Source organism: Microtus oregoni, unplaced genomic scaffold (genome assembly GCF_018167655.1).
Source record: "Microtus oregoni isolate MIOR12 unplaced genomic scaffold, Mior012 000030F_ref0000283, whole genome shotgun sequence".
Lineage (NCBI taxonomy): Eukaryota > Metazoa > Chordata > Mammalia > Rodentia > Cricetidae > Microtus > Microtus oregoni.
In genome coordinates this window covers 24,112,117-24,127,604 of record NW_024543089.1, presented here as the reverse complement: position 1 = coordinate 24,127,604, position 15,488 = coordinate 24,112,117, and the positions used below count along the sequence as shown (strand labels likewise).

The following is a 15,488-nucleotide window of genomic DNA, read 5'->3' as shown; positions in this document are numbered from 1 at the left end:
AATCACAGAATCAAAGTTTGGCAAGTGAGAGGGCGAAAGAAGACAGCGGAGTATGACAGGAAAGACAGACACCGGGCATAAGAGGTGAGAGGACAAACACATGGTCGGGAGCCTCAATAGCCTGTCAGTTCTGCTGTCAGAGAGCAGCCTATCTCAGTTGTATGTCAGTTTTGCTGAGGCTGGAAGTGGCCAGAAGTGCCCATGAGCTTGGGCACATCTGGAATTTTCATACTTCTGCAGAAGTTCCTGTTTACTAAGAGATCCTGTGAGTTACTCTCCTTATTTTAGGTAAAGGAGATCTTAGGAGCTCAGCCTGTTTTACTGTCTTTTTGTAGCTCTTGCTGTAATCTATGGACTCCACTTTCCTATCATCAGGTATCTTTTCCTTCCTTTTATTTGTTTCCATGCTAGAATCAAGGCTAGCGCTTCATCACCCTTTGTCTGGACTACTGGATGGGTTTCTAGCTAGAAGACAGAATCTCCAGTATTCTCTTTACTTCTCGTCTCTAGAGGACAAGCTTTTTCTACCTACCCCTTTATTTTAGATTTGCCCCAAGCTTGTAATATTTTGAAAATCATCATTGAAAACTTAAGGACAGCAAGAAAATTGGCAGTGCATTACTTCTCTTGACATTAAAAATCCTTCACAATCTTAAATTTTTCCTTTAATCTCTTGATATCCTTTGTTGTCTTAAATGGCTTGCAAATTCATGGCTTGGGCTGCAATCCTTGCAGGGCAAAGCCTGAACTCTTTACTTTGTTATCACCTGGACCATTCACTTTTATTTGCTCACGCCCAAATTCTGCCTTATTTCGTGCACATTTCAGATACATCACTTATGAAAATTTCTCAGTGTTCTTCAACCAAATGTGGTCAGTTTTATCTTGACATCATCACAACTATGTAAATAACTCACTTGCTAGATCCTTGGCTATTATCTTTCAGTATAGTTTTAATTCTGCATTGTCTCTACTTTCAAATTATAGATACATTGAAAGAAAAATTTTTATTTTATTAGTTCCTGTATCTTCTACCTAGTACATCTCTCATTGCCTTCTATAAAATCTCACCCCTAGATATCTGTTAAACCATGGGTGATGCCTCACTGATATATAAAAAGTGATGTAATGTACTTTTAAACACTCCACAACGAAAGAATATTTTATAATGCACACAATTGGCAATGTAATATATGTTGTTTTTCAGATGGTCTTGATTTATAAAATTTATCCCAATTACAAAGGAAAAACAGACTTTTTGTTGTCAAAGCAAAGTTTAAAATATTTAATATTTCCCATTGTATTCTTTACAATAAAAAGAAAATAGTGTTCGAATCTTAAGGTATGGAGACGAATTGTAAAAAACTGGGCTACTAACATTAGTAGAGAGAAAATAAACTTTATATTAGAAGTATTATCGATATGGTGAGAAACTTAGGGTACTTAGTGTTTAAAGTTTTATTTCTAACCAAGGGACAATGCATGTAACGATTATACAATAATTGTATAATAAAGCTTCCCCCTTCCACTTGGGGCTTTGATTTAAAATACTGATTTTACATGATTAAGATAATATTATTCTCGAAGCTGATTTTAAACAAAGTGAGGATAGCAAATATACAGAAGCTCAGGATATTGAAATATTTGACTGTACTTAGCCGACTCTCTGATTATTTTTGCTGTCCAAGTATGAAGACAATATCTAGTCCACTGAGCTTTGTATCTACTCTATACTCAGGTTAAATAAGAGCTGTTGTTGCCTTCTCTTCACCTTTTGCAAAGAATAAAATGGAGGAGGGGCAAGAGAGGTGCTATATTGAATAATATTTCTTCTGTGAATTGAGTTAAGCAATGGGGTGATACAGAAATTATTAATGAAACTATGTTAATTGAAAATTCCTCTAGCTGTTGTAATGAATAAACCTGGAAAGCATAGTAATTGCTAGTTTGAATATATAGTTTTACAGCTATCTTTTTGGGTATATTGCATAGACAAAAGATTATTTATAAGTTGCATAAATTATTTTTTAATTTTGATAACACTAGAATGATGGTCAAATTAATAATCTATTTTTTTGGTACAATTAAAATAAATTTATGCTTTTATAATTGTAGCAGCTTTAATATAGTTTCTCTAAAAATTTAAATATTTTATTACATTACATTCATTTAGTTATCCCGTAATAAATAAAGTCTCTACCTTTAAAAATAGACCGCCTTTAGCCTAACATCGACATCGTACAAGTTTTTGGAAGGCTTTCTTGAAGTCTTCGTTGAAAATTGTATAAATCAGTGGATTTATAAGGGAATTCAGGTAACCAAGCCATGTCAAAAAATTTGACACTTCGTCAGAGAGTTTACATTTGTCACAGACATTAACAACCAGTTCTTTTACAAAAAACGGCAGCCAACATATTACAAATGCACCCAAGATCAAGCCCAGGGTAGTGGCTGCCTTGCGTTCCCTAGTGCCTGAGATTTTCTGTCTCCTCCAAGATTTCTCATGCTTCAACTCAGACCTGGGACTTTTCACTATGCTTTGGATTCTATCGAAGTCTGTTGATGGATCAGATAAGGATTTCTCTAGCATATAGGATGCGGAGACCAGTTTAATGCTCTTCTCGCCACTCTCCAAAAGGACTTGGCCATTCATCTCCTTCATCATGCGGCTTGCTTGTCGTTTGTGGTACAGTGTCCTTGCTGCCCTGTATATTTTGTAGTAGAGGATCAATATCAATACGAGTGGAATGTAGAAAGCTCCAAACGTGGAGTAAATTGTGGAAGCAATGTGGTCGTGCTTGATGACGCATTCATTAACCCGGCTAGTTCCTTGCTGCCTCCAGAAGAGAGGAGGCATAGAGATGAACACAGATATAACCCACACAATGGTGATCATGATGCCAGCATTCTTGGGAGTCCTCTTCCTGGCATATTCAACAGCATCTGTGATTGCTCGGTACCTATCCAGGGCTATAACCGATAGATGCAAGATGGAACAAGTACAACAAATGATGTCGATGCTCAGCCAAATGTCACAGAGTATTGGTCCCATAATCCATCTTTCTTTCACAATGTACACAATACTGAAGGGCATCACGAGGACAGCTACAAGAAAATCTGTAACTGCCAGGGAACAAATTAAATAGTTGGCTGGGTGGTGCAGCTTCCGAGTCACAATGATTGCAGCAATCACGAGGGAGTTGATAGTCGTGGTCATCAGTGCCAGCCCGGACAGAGTGAGGGATACTAAAATTTTGGATGGCATTCGGTTTAAGCGTTCCCCTGAGGTCAAGTTTTGATCTGATGAATTTAAAAAATCCATTTCTTTTTGTTTAAAATGTTAATAGAGTTGAAAAATAAAAACCTGTAACAAAAAAGAGGGAAAAAGTTCAGAGAAAGTTTCGAGTACTTGTCTTTTTTTTTTAAAAAAAAATAAACATGCATGGTTTTCTAGAACATTTTATGCATTAAAAGTTTGAGTTCAGTTTCTTTGCAGTTTTTTAATTGAAGCAATCTAGTAAGAACAGTAACAAATAGAAACTTCTGAAAATTTATTAAAATTGTCTCACATAAAGCAATTTTATGAGTAAACTAGGCAATTATCGAATAAACCCCCATGATTATAAAATTGTTTTTCAAATCAAACTAACCCTATGCTTTTCTCTTTGTCTACAGCAGGAGATATGTTTAAAAGTGCATGTCAATATTTTATAATTGTGTATTTTGTAATGTAGTATGAAAACATTAAAGGCAGTATTCAAAAATTATAAATACATTTATATTAAACTTGAAGTAACATTAAGAACATTATTTCGATATTTGTAATGTATTTTGTGTTATGATCTAGAGGTTACATAGAGAGAAACAAGTAAAAACTACTATATGCAGCATTTTATAAAATAAGAAAAATGCTCATTGTCTTTGGGGACTTGGTAGTTAATTTGGTTTGAGAAGACAAAATACGATTAGGAGGAGTCAAATAACCCTACGTTTTCTATTACAACAATGGCATACATGACCAAACAACCCTTTCATGGCAATCACACTGACAGTAATGTTGTTTTCTTTGTAAATCACCCTTGTATTGATTATATTACATTGCTCCTTAAGAAAGACCATACATCCATGGTTTATAATTGTTGCTTCAGTTTGTGATTTAATTTAATTGGAAGTCAAATAAGGGCTTGAAATGTAGTTCAGTGGTAGAACACTTGCCTAGCATGTATAAGACCCTGGGTTTGAATCCCAGTACCAAAAGAATCAAAGAACAATTAACTGGAGTGAACGCAACTCAAGCACTAGTAATAACTTTTACAAGATGTTTCTTTATTTCCCATCTCTATCCTTTGCCTTTTGTAATTTTTAGTGACAACTTGGATCTCAAGGAAGGATGAATGGAAGCAAAATCTGAGATTTTATTCTTAGCCATAATTGCTACTTTAAGAGCATATATTAACAAGTAGCTTTAAGGTGGTAATGTTTCTGTTGTTATATCTGGACTCATAACATAATATTTAAGGTCTTAATATTTGTATGTTCTGTGTTTCATAAGGGTATGAATAGTCATGTATTTGTTGTGCTGTTTACTGTGTCTGGTTACCGGTACAAAATTTAATTTTGATTTTCAAGTACTCATGAAGCCAACTGCTACTAATCAAATTAAAAGCAAGAAAATACATGAATATCAGCTACCTAGATTATTGGTTGTCCATTATAGAGTTAAAAAATTGTCTCATATCTGCACAATGCCTATCTGCAAAGAGAAATAAGATGTCCCATATGTACATAACACTTACCTGTATAGGGCAACTAAGACAAGTTCAGAGCAACAGCGAAATATAAATCCTTAAACATTCTAAACCAGAGGTTATTAAATTCAGTGGCTCTCAGAATCACACTAAAGACTTGTTAAGTCAGATTGTAGGGTCCAAACTGAGTTTGTGACTCAGTAAGGCTGGTATGGGGCTCTCAAGTCAACATTTATAACATGCTCAGGTGACGTTGATGCAAGAGGACCAGAGAATCTGCACTCTGGGTGCAATCGTCCTGGCTGTTTCTCACTATTTTCTCTTTTTTTCAGTGCTATGCATCTACAAGGTGCAAATGATAGCATCTATGGTATTTAAAAATTTTCTTCAACATGATTCTTTCTGATATTCTTATTTATTGGAGATTCTCAAATAAATTACCTCACATTAATTTTTCATTGGCTGTGCCTCTATTTTCATTCTTATCTCAGTCCCCTTCCCTCTCATCATTCCCATGTTTTCCATGCTTTTCTGAGAGAATATTAGGTCAGATGGTCTGAGATGTCGGGAACTCACTATGGGAGTCATCACAAAATCCTCGTACGAATTCTTAGTAACAGAGGACTGTAGTAATATGGTGGCGGGGCTGTGTCCCCAGCACCCCGGCTGCCTGCTCGGCTAGCTTATGCCCCGAAATAATTACACTGACACTGTATTCTTTTAATCACTGCTTGGCCCATTCTCTTCTAGGCTAATTCTCACATATTAATTTAGCCCATTTCTAATCATCTATGTATGGCACCCCAAGGTGCGCTTACCAGGAAGATTCTAGCCTATGTCCATTTTGGATCGGAGCTTCATCCCGGGAGCGGGGCATGGCGTCTCTCTCAGGCGTCTGCTCCCGAGAGGAGAGCTGTGGAGACTGACCTCACTTCCTCTTTCTCCCGGCATTCTGTTCTGTTTACTCAACCTACCTATGTCCTAACCAATAAAATGGGCCAAGGCAGTTCCTTTATTAGCCAATGACCTTCCTCCATCAGAGGACCTTCCTTCCTCCCTCCCTCTGTCCCTCCACTCCCCTTACTCCCCCTTCCCTTCATCCCTTCGTTTCTTTGGGTTATTTTATTTAGTTTTTTAAACCCTTCAAAAATTTTAGTTTTTACATTTATTCGTTTGCTGTGTGTGTGTGCACGTGTGTGTATGTGCATGTGTATGCACACATGTGTACATCCATGTCAAGGCACACACATGGAGGGCAACTTTGAGGAGTCTCTTCTCTCTTTGCACCTGTCCTTTGAGCCAGGCTAACTCTCTGATCCCGACAAGAACTTGATTTTTTTTTTTTTTTTAGCTTGGTTAGTGGTCGGTCTGCAAACCCCAACTATCCTTCTATTTTTGCTTCTGGCAGAGTTGGAGGTATAGGTATGTGGAGCCACACTTGGCTTTTTACACAAGTGCTGAGATTTGAATTTGGGCCACCAACTTCATGTTTATGCAGCAAGGGCTCTTGCCCACTGACCTGTCTCTCCAGCTCTCTGAATAGTTTCTTAATCAGGTAATTTCTTTGCAGTACTGTTTACTTAATGTTATGTGAATAGGTTTTAGAGTACTAACAGTTATTATATTATAAGTAAAAATAACTTTCCACTTTAGTTTGCTTGCTACAGAGTTTTGGCATAAAATTATTCTGGAACTCTATTTTGAATAGATTATAAAATGAGACAAACTGTCTGAAAATAACTCCATGGACTTTCATAATAAAAGCAAATGCCATAGGAAAGAGAACCAAGTTAAAATTAGGAGTGTTATTGAATAATTCAACCGATTTCTCTTCATGTCACTCTGCCCTATAGCATTTAGGCAAAATGGTAGTTAATGCCAGAAAAATTCCCTCATGTTTTTGCAATATTTTATAATTATATGACATATAAGTATGAATTATAAGTATGTTAAATAAATTATATTGCAGTTTACCAGAACCCTGTCCAATATTAAATTTATAAAACAAATTAATCTTCCAGTTATATTAACAGACAACAAAGAAAACAGAAAAACAAGCAGAGCCAATCACAGTTGGGTTTGAATTTTCTTTATTCGTATTGTCCTTGCCACTTATAAACAGAAGTTCAGCAAACCATTTACTTTGTCCAGTTTAGACCCAGCCTTTCACTAGATTCTCCACCCTCACTCTTATTCAGCTTCCCACTGAATGTCCTTACAGAGCTAGGGACCCATAATGGTCACCTAACATACATAGACTGTGCCAGACATCACTTTGACCTCACAACACAGGCTTCTTTCTGTATTTCACATGCCTTTCCTGGAGAAGATTCCTCTGTGAAAACCTGCCATCACATCAACCTAGAACGAAAGCTTCTCATCTTCAGTCAGCATGAACATTTAACAGCTTGTTATTTAGTCACTGGAATTTAAAAGCTCTTCTGATTACACACAATATTTTTAATCCAATAGTTATTTACATTCCAGAGTTTGCTTGGTTATGTTTTCTAAGTTTATTGTCATCAGGCTAAACTATCAGTTCTTAGGGAAGTGGTCTAAATTATTTTCTAATGTGAATAATTAATGAGGGAAGAGTCAGGTCATATACGAATAGTTTCCATAACAACATTATAAATTCAATTCTATCAAGACCTTTTGAAAACCTACACGTTGGGTATTTAAATTAAATTTGTTTGGGCAAAGGCTTCACTCCAGCTTTTGGCATCCACATATAGAATGTTCAGTTGGAGGCTCCACTCTAAGCCCCCTCCCATAGGAGTGGCCTCAGTTCAGACTCTACCCCCAGAAAGCCTGCCAGATGATGACCACTCCCCAGAGATGCTCAAGAGCACTCCCACAGGGTATTTAAAAACTGCCCCTCAGAGAACAAACACGTGGTTTTCCTGTCTTCTCTTTCTGTCTCCTCTCTGGGGGGCTGGAAAGTCATCTGGGAGCATTTGTATCCATTAAACCTGGGCTTTTTTCTAATTCAGTTTGATTTAACCTGACTCAGACTATTGCATCGGCAGAGAGATTTATTGCAGTGCAGAAACTTTTCAAGATTAATAATACCGTATCCTTTCTGAGTCTTTATTTCTGTAGGTGTTTTATTATTTTACGTATATCAAACCATTTATTCATTAAAGCTGATCCATGAGATAAGAGCAGTCACCATGTTTCTTCATAGAAACATTACAAACATCTCTAAAATGAAAACACACCAAATAAGAGATGGAACAAACACATGTTCTTAAGAACCATTCACTCTGAGAGATATTACTTCCTTCATAGCTCCATGCCAGTCTTGGGCTTGATAAAATACTTTTTCTCTGAAATAAATACTTTATTATGTATCAACTGTGAGTTCAAATAGAAACAAAAATTCCATCAGACAAATATTTAAGATGTGGATGTGGACCAGGTCTACATGAGTGAATTGAAATAGTGGCAATTATTAATAGTGCTTTCTAATTTCTTTTGTTGTCATTATAACCCTTGGTCTTTACTTCTCTCTTATTTCTCTGTTCCTACTTATTCCTTTAAGGATCATTTGGTAGTGTTTTTTTAAATGGTTACTAGCCTAACAGTTGTAGAAATTCCCAGTTAAACACTTTTATATGAAAATATATTCACATATTTAGGACATTATGAAATAGCAGGTTTCCATATGGCTTTTTCTAAAACCCTCAATGTTATGTCTCCCCCAGCCTCCTCCTCTGCCCTAAAGTCTCATTTTTCTCTTTTAAAACCTCCCTCTTCATCACTCCCCCTCTCCCTTCATATTACCTATATTCTACTATTCCCCCCCCCACCCCTTTAAGATATTTCTTCCCCCTTCCAACCAATGGTCTTTTTCTAGTTTCTTGGATTCTATAGACAATCCAAATTAACTATTCATATCTGCAGATTTGATGTTAAGATGCAACATGTGAGACCATGCAGTGTTTGTTTCTCTGGATCTGGGTCATTTCTCTCAGTATGGTTTCCATTTCCATCATTTACCTGCAAAGTTCATGATTTCAGTTTTCTTTGAGCTGCACAAAATTCTATTATACATAGGTGCCACACTATAATCTCTCTTTCTCTCTCTCTCTCTCTCTCTCTCTCTCTCTCTCTCTCTCTCACACACACACACACACACACACACACATCTGCTTGCTCTTTTTCCAACCTTTTCATGTTACCTGTTCCCCCAAGTCAATGTCAACTGTTGGTGCCTCCTGAGTTGACAGGATGGATTTTGATGGGTAGACTTTGGTAATTCAGTACCAGTCTGAGGTCCAATACCCTGCAATGTAAATGTCTGGAAGGCTGAAGAGCAAGTGGACCTGGAAGAAGGTTGGTCATAGATGGACCACAGCTTATCAGTGTGTTTGAGAATCACACCATTTTCCTGGTCTCCTGAAAATGAAAAGCTTCTTTAAAGCAAAGGACACAGTCAACAAGACAAAATGGCAGCCTACAGAAAGAGAAGAAATCTTCACCAATCCCACATCAGAAAGAGGTCTGATCTCCAAACTATACAAAGAAGTCAAGAAATTGGTCATCAAAAGAACAAATAATCCAATAAAAAAATGGACTATAGACCTAAAAAGAGATCTCTCAACAGAGGAATATAAAATGACTGAAAGTTACTTTGGGGGAAATGCTCAACATCCTTAGCCATTAGAGAAATGCAAATCAAAGCAACTCTGAGATTCCATCTTACACCTGTAAGAATGGCCAAGATCAAAAACACTGACGACAACTTATGCTGGAAAGGATGTGGGGTAAAGGGAACATTTCTCCATTGCTGATGGGAATGCAAACTGGTACAGCCCCTTTGAATATCAGTATGATGATTTCTCAGAAAATTGCTCAAGACCCAGCAATACCACTTTTGATTTTTTTTTTTTGTTTTTGTTTTTCGAGACAAGGTTTCTCTGTGGCTTTGGAGCCTGTCCTGGAACTAGCTCTGTAGACCAGGCTGGTCTCGAACTCACAGAGATCCGCCTGCCTCTGCCTCCCAAGTGCTGGGATTAAAGGCGTGCGCCAGCATCGCCTGGCGCAATACCACTTTTGGTATATACCCAAAGGATACTCAATCATGCCACAAGGACGTATATTCAACTATGTTCATAGCAGCATTATTTGTCATAACCAGAATCTGGAAACAACCTAAATGCCCCTTGACCAAAGAATGGATAGGGAAAATGTGGTACATTTACACATGGAGTACTACACAGCAGAAAAAAATAACGACATCTTAAATTTTGCAGGCAAATGGATGGAGCTAGGAAACATCATATTGAGTCTGAGTAACCCAGACCCAGAAAGACAAATATCATATGTACTTACTCAAAAGTGACTTTTTAGAATAAAGCAAAGAAACCAGCCTACAATTCACAATCCCAGAGAACCTAGATAAGAAAGGGACCCTAAGAGAGATATACATGGATCTAATCTACATGGGAAGTAGAAAAAGACAAGATCTCCTGAGTAATTTGAAAGCATGGGGATCATGGGAACTGGTAGATGGGGAGGCAAGAGGAAGAGAGGCAAAAAGAGATAAATATAGAGCTCAATAAAAACAATTTAAAAAATAAAACAATAAAATAAAGTCAAAACATAATGTGGTGCTATTTTGTTTGTGCTCTAACAAATAAAGCTTACTTTAAGATCAGAAGGCAGAGCTAACCACTAGTTAACCATAGAGGTCTGGAGGTCTTTACAGACAGACAGGAAGTGATATGGCTACACAGAGGGAGGAATTTAAGGTGGGAGGAGACAGGAGCTAAGTCCTTTTCAGCAGAGCAGTTAGCAAAGTAAGAGTTGGTTGTTGCTACCTCCTTTGTCTCTCTGATATTCAGGCAAGCTTTATTTGTTAGAGCACAAATAAAATATCACCACATCATAATATTAAACAATGATCATATTAAAATGAGGGTTGAAGTAAAAAATACACAACACTTATTACCCTACTAAGACTCACAACACGACTTCTACACTGCATACCATAACTGTGATGATAGGGGCTGCTAGACTTATACTTTAGTGAAGACATGAAGTTTTTTAAAGGGCTGATATCTAAGGGATTTATAATCAATCTTCAGCAGCACTTCACACAGTGTAACTTTTATTATCTCTGCATTAAAATAATGAAACTGAGTCTTTGAAAGTTGACATGATTTTCCTGAGCACACATGAGTGAATGAGGAAGTGAGGTATTAACTGAGGAAGTGAGAGGTTAACAAAGTTCTGTTCACCAGTGGGTTCATCTCACAGTGTTGTACTTCATATTGCAGTGGTTTGAAAGAATCTCACAAAGTTTCTGTGTCAGAAATGTAAACTCTAATGTAACGGTGCTGGGAAGTGTGGCCTACAAAGAAGCGTGTTGGTTGTCACTACTCTGCCATCATGAAGAAGTTAATGTCACTATTGCAGAGGTAACTTTCTCGGGTTGTAATTTTCATTCTAGTACTTTGTGTAGAACTGGTTTGTGGCTATGTATTGGTTAAATATGGTTCTGTCATGGAATATTTTATTTTGTCCATCTATGATGATTGAAAGTTGTGCTGGATATAGTAGTCTGGGCTGGCATCTGTGGTCTCTTAGTGTTTGCATAATGCTTGACCAGGACCTTCTGACTTCCATTGTTCCCACTGAGAAGTCAGATGTAATTTTGATAGGTCTGCCTTTATAGGCCCTATTTTTTGTTTGCAGCTCTTAATATTCTTTCTTTATTCTGTATGTTTAGTGTTTTGATTATTATGTGGTGAGGGGACTTTTTTTTTTTGATCCATTCTGTTCAGTGTTCTGTAAGCTTTGTATCTTCATATGCATATTTTTCTTTAGGTTAGGAAAGTTTGCTTCTATGATTTTATTGAATACATTTTGAGTTTGACTTCTTCTTCTATCCCTACTATTTTTATATTTGGTCTTTTTGTAGTGTCCCATATTTCCTGGATATTTTGTGTTAAGCTTTTGTTAGATTTAATGTTTTCTTTGACAGACGAGTCTATTTTCTCTATTGTATCTTCAGTGCTTGAAATTCTCTCTTTTATCTCTTCTATTCTGCTTGTTATACTTGCATTTGTCATTCTTGATCATTTCTCATATTTTCTATTTCTATAATTCCCTCGATCTATGTTTTCTTTAATGTCCCCAATTTTATTTTCAAGTCTTCAATCATTTCTTTCATTTGCTTGATTGTTTTTTTTTCTTGGTTTTCTTTAAGGGATTTGTTGATTTCTTCCAATTTTTTGTTTATCTTTTCCTCCATTTCTTTGAGCAAGTTTTTTATTTCCTCTTTTAGGGCCTCAAACATTCTCCTAAAGTTATTTTTCAGATCATTTTCTTCTGCTACATCTATATTTCTTTGTTCAAGTCTTGCTGTTGTAGACCCACTAGTTTTTGTTGGTGTCATGATGCTCTTTGTTGAGTGTTTTCTTATCTTGTTTATCCATTTTTTCCTCTGATGTGTAGTTGGGGCTGTGCCTCTACTTATCAATCTTCCAGGTGCCAGTGGACCCAAGGCTAAGGAAGGTTGCTTCTCATGGTACAGTCAAGGCCATGGTTCCAGTCACCCGGAAGTCACTTAGTGTTCCCAGAGTTTGCTCGGTGTTCCTGGGTGTTACTCTGTAATACCAGAAGTTGTTTGGGACGGCTCTTATGGAGGTTGTTTGCTTGGGGCTTCTCCCACTGAGGTCCCTGCTTTGGGCCTGCTCTGGCAGAGGTTGCTGGCTCAGGCCTCCTCTTGCAGAGGTTGCTGTCCCATATCTGGTCCCATAGGTTCTCTGGTTTGGGCCTGATCCCTCAGAGGTCACTCCTTTGTATCTTCTCCTGTGGAGGTCGCTGCCTGGGGCCTGCTTGCTCAGATGTCTCTGGTTTGGGTCTGCTCCTGCAGAAGTTCTTGGCTTGAGCCCAGTCCCTCAGAGGTCTCTGGCTCAGGCCTGCTCCCTTAGCTGTCACTCCCTTTTACCTACTCCTGTGGAGGTCACTGCTCTGGACCCCGTATGGCAGAGGTTGCTGATTCAGGTCTGCTCCAAAGGAGGTTGCTATCTCAGGCCTGTTTTCACTGACGTCCCTGGCTTGGGCCTGCTTCCTCAGTGGTTGCTCCCTTGTACCTGATCTTGTGGAGGTCGCTGCTTTAGGCCTGTTCTGGTGGAGGTTGCTGGCTTTTGCCTGCTCCTGTGGAGGTTCCTGCCTTGGGCCCAAGCTTTCACAAGTCTCTGGTTCAGGCATCTCCCTCGGAGGTTCCTGACTCATACCCTGTCCCCGTCCCTGCAGAAGTCTCTGGCTTGGGCCTGTTCCCTCAGCAGTCTCTCTCTTTTCCCTGCTCCTGTGGAGGACGCAGCCTCGGGCCTGCTCTGGAAGAGGCTCAGGTCTGCTCTTGTGAGGGTCACTTGTATTATGTTTTTAAATATTGCATTAAGGATGTGATGGGATACAATAGTATATGACTACACATCATAAATAAATGATGTGTTTTCCTAGTAGCTGATGCAAAATTGAAACCACCATATACTGGGAAGTTAGACATGAAAATTTTGGAAGAACATAGCCATGATCTTGTCCTCTTGCATGTTTAACATTCCTTATTGTTGAGGGCTTGGTAAGGCAAAAAGTGTGCTGCACATGACAGTGGCATTAATGCCATCTTATGCCATACATTTTCTTTCTAGAATGTTGTTGAAATGTCATTTCGCTAAATATGAAGACTATTTTTAAAAATCTAGGAAGAATTATTAACCATCTAGTACACATTTAAATCTAGGGAATAAAGTATTAGCTAGAACAAGGCCCACTTTAATATGGGTGTCAACAATTAAATTTTTCCTTGAATAAACATTGTGATAAAATATTTTTTTTTAGCTGTAATGAATGCTCTACGTGAGTATTTAGGGAGTACTTTTTGTTTGTGGACATTTTAAAAAGATTTATTCCTTCTTTTCTGCTTATGAGTGTTCTATCTACATATATACCTTTATTCCAGAAGATGGCATCAGATCCCACTATAGATGGTTATAAGCTACCATGTGGTTGATTGAACTCAGGATCTCTGGAAGATCAGGCAATGCATGCACTTAACTGTTCAGTCACCTCACCAGTCCTCACTTAGGGGCAATTTAATGTAACTGTTTTCTTGTTTGTTTTTCCTACATGTTTGTGAATGGGATGTGGTGAGGAGTTTCCTCATTATTGTTTAGACCTTTGCTCCATAAATAAAGCACAGATGCATCTTGACCTACCTAATAGAAGGGGGCTTCTCTAAAATGTTATGAGAATATAAAATTTCATGTATTTTACATAAATATTATGGCTAATTATTTTTAAAAAGTCACATGCTTAACATTTAACAAATGGGATTTCATTCCCTTATGAAAGAGAATCAAAAAAGATCCATTACTGTTATGTTAAGTGATGCAAGGTTTTCATGGAAAGACAGCATGATCTCTCCCACACTGGAAGTTTTGAGGAGCTCCATCTTGGAGGTGAGAATGCTGTCACGTACCTTTAATTATGGCACTCAGGAATAAGAGATAAGCATACCTCAGTGAGTTCAAGGCAAGTCTATCTACATAGCAAGTTCCAGGATAGTCAGAGCTGTCACACAGAGAAATCACTTGTGGAAAGTAAATAAATAAATAAAGGTCCATCTTATGGAAGTCAAGCTCAGAATGGTGGACACTAGAAGCCATTGAGAGTGGCTAGGGTTGGGAGGGAAAGAGAAAGTTGGTCAGTGGTTTCTATGTTGCAGTTAGATAATAGCAAGGAGTTCTACTGTATTACTTCACAACAGGGTAACCATGGGTAACAGTAATGTATTATTTAAACCTTGGTATTTTGTGTTAAATCTTTGCCTGTTCGGTGTTTTCCAAGTACCTTGCAAAAGTGATTATTCATAGGTATGTTGCTTGATATTCCAAAAAGCCATCACTATTTGGTGGCCTTGACATACAATTGAATTATTTTAAGGGATGCTGTATATTACCAAAATGCTTTTTGTATCTGTACAAGATCTAATATGAAATAACTTATTATCTCCCAAATTTTTCTGCGCTTTTATCTGACCTGCTTCAGTCCTATAATTTCCTTATTTTATTTACAATTTGACATTCATTTTTTTGGATCAAAGTTAACTTTTATAATACATATGAACAAATACATAGAGGTGGCAAAACTGACAGAAAATGACTACCAAACAAATGTCGGAACACCTTTTTAAACACCACATAATGTAGCATATTTGTGTTGAAATATGTTACTAGCCAGACCTTCTGTAAGTTCAAGTTATTAACTGGATTAATGTGGGCTTATGGAGAGCATGAATGCTTATAAAAAACCAAAATCCAATCAATTCAGCTGAAGACAAGGACAAAAACAAGCTTCACTGTTACAGAGAGGCAGGGTAGTCCAGGCGAATCACTCCGGGTGCTGGAGAAGAGACTGGGAAAACTGGCCATCCTATTGTAGTTTACAGATCTTAGTGGTCTCTGCCATGTACACTTTGATTTTTTTCTCTTTACTAGTTATTGTTGTTCCTTTGCAAGACTACAGCTCCCAGCATTCTCCTGGACTCCCAGAAGCCTTTGTATTCCTCGTTAAAAAGCGAGGGTCCTACGACCCCTCTCTCTCTCTCTCTCTTCTCCCCCCTTCTCTCTTCCCCCGCCTTTCCTACCGTTGTCCGCACACCCCTTACCTGCCTGTTACCCCTCCCCCATTAAAGTGCACCCACGTGGGACAGCCGCGTGTCTGTGT

The 15,488-nt window shown here is 37.9% G+C and overlaps 1 protein-coding gene across 2 annotated transcripts in view; it reads right to left on the bottom strand.

The window, feature by feature from the left end:
- Positions 1 to 1,433: 1,433 nt before the first annotated feature.
- Positions 1,434 to 15,488, bottom strand: part of Htr1f (5-hydroxytryptamine receptor 1F) — a 131,716-nt gene continuing 117,661 nt past the window's right edge. For both annotated transcript variants that reach the window (XM_041678593.1, XM_041678594.1), the window contains one exon: positions 1,434 to 3,364. In XM_041678593.1, the coding sequence (XP_041534527.1) occupies positions 2,225 to 3,322 (1,098 nt within the window). In that variant the 5' untranslated portion in view covers positions 3,323 to 3,364 and the 3' untranslated portion in view covers positions 1,434 to 2,224. The remainder of the gene's footprint in view (positions 3,365 to 15,488) is intronic.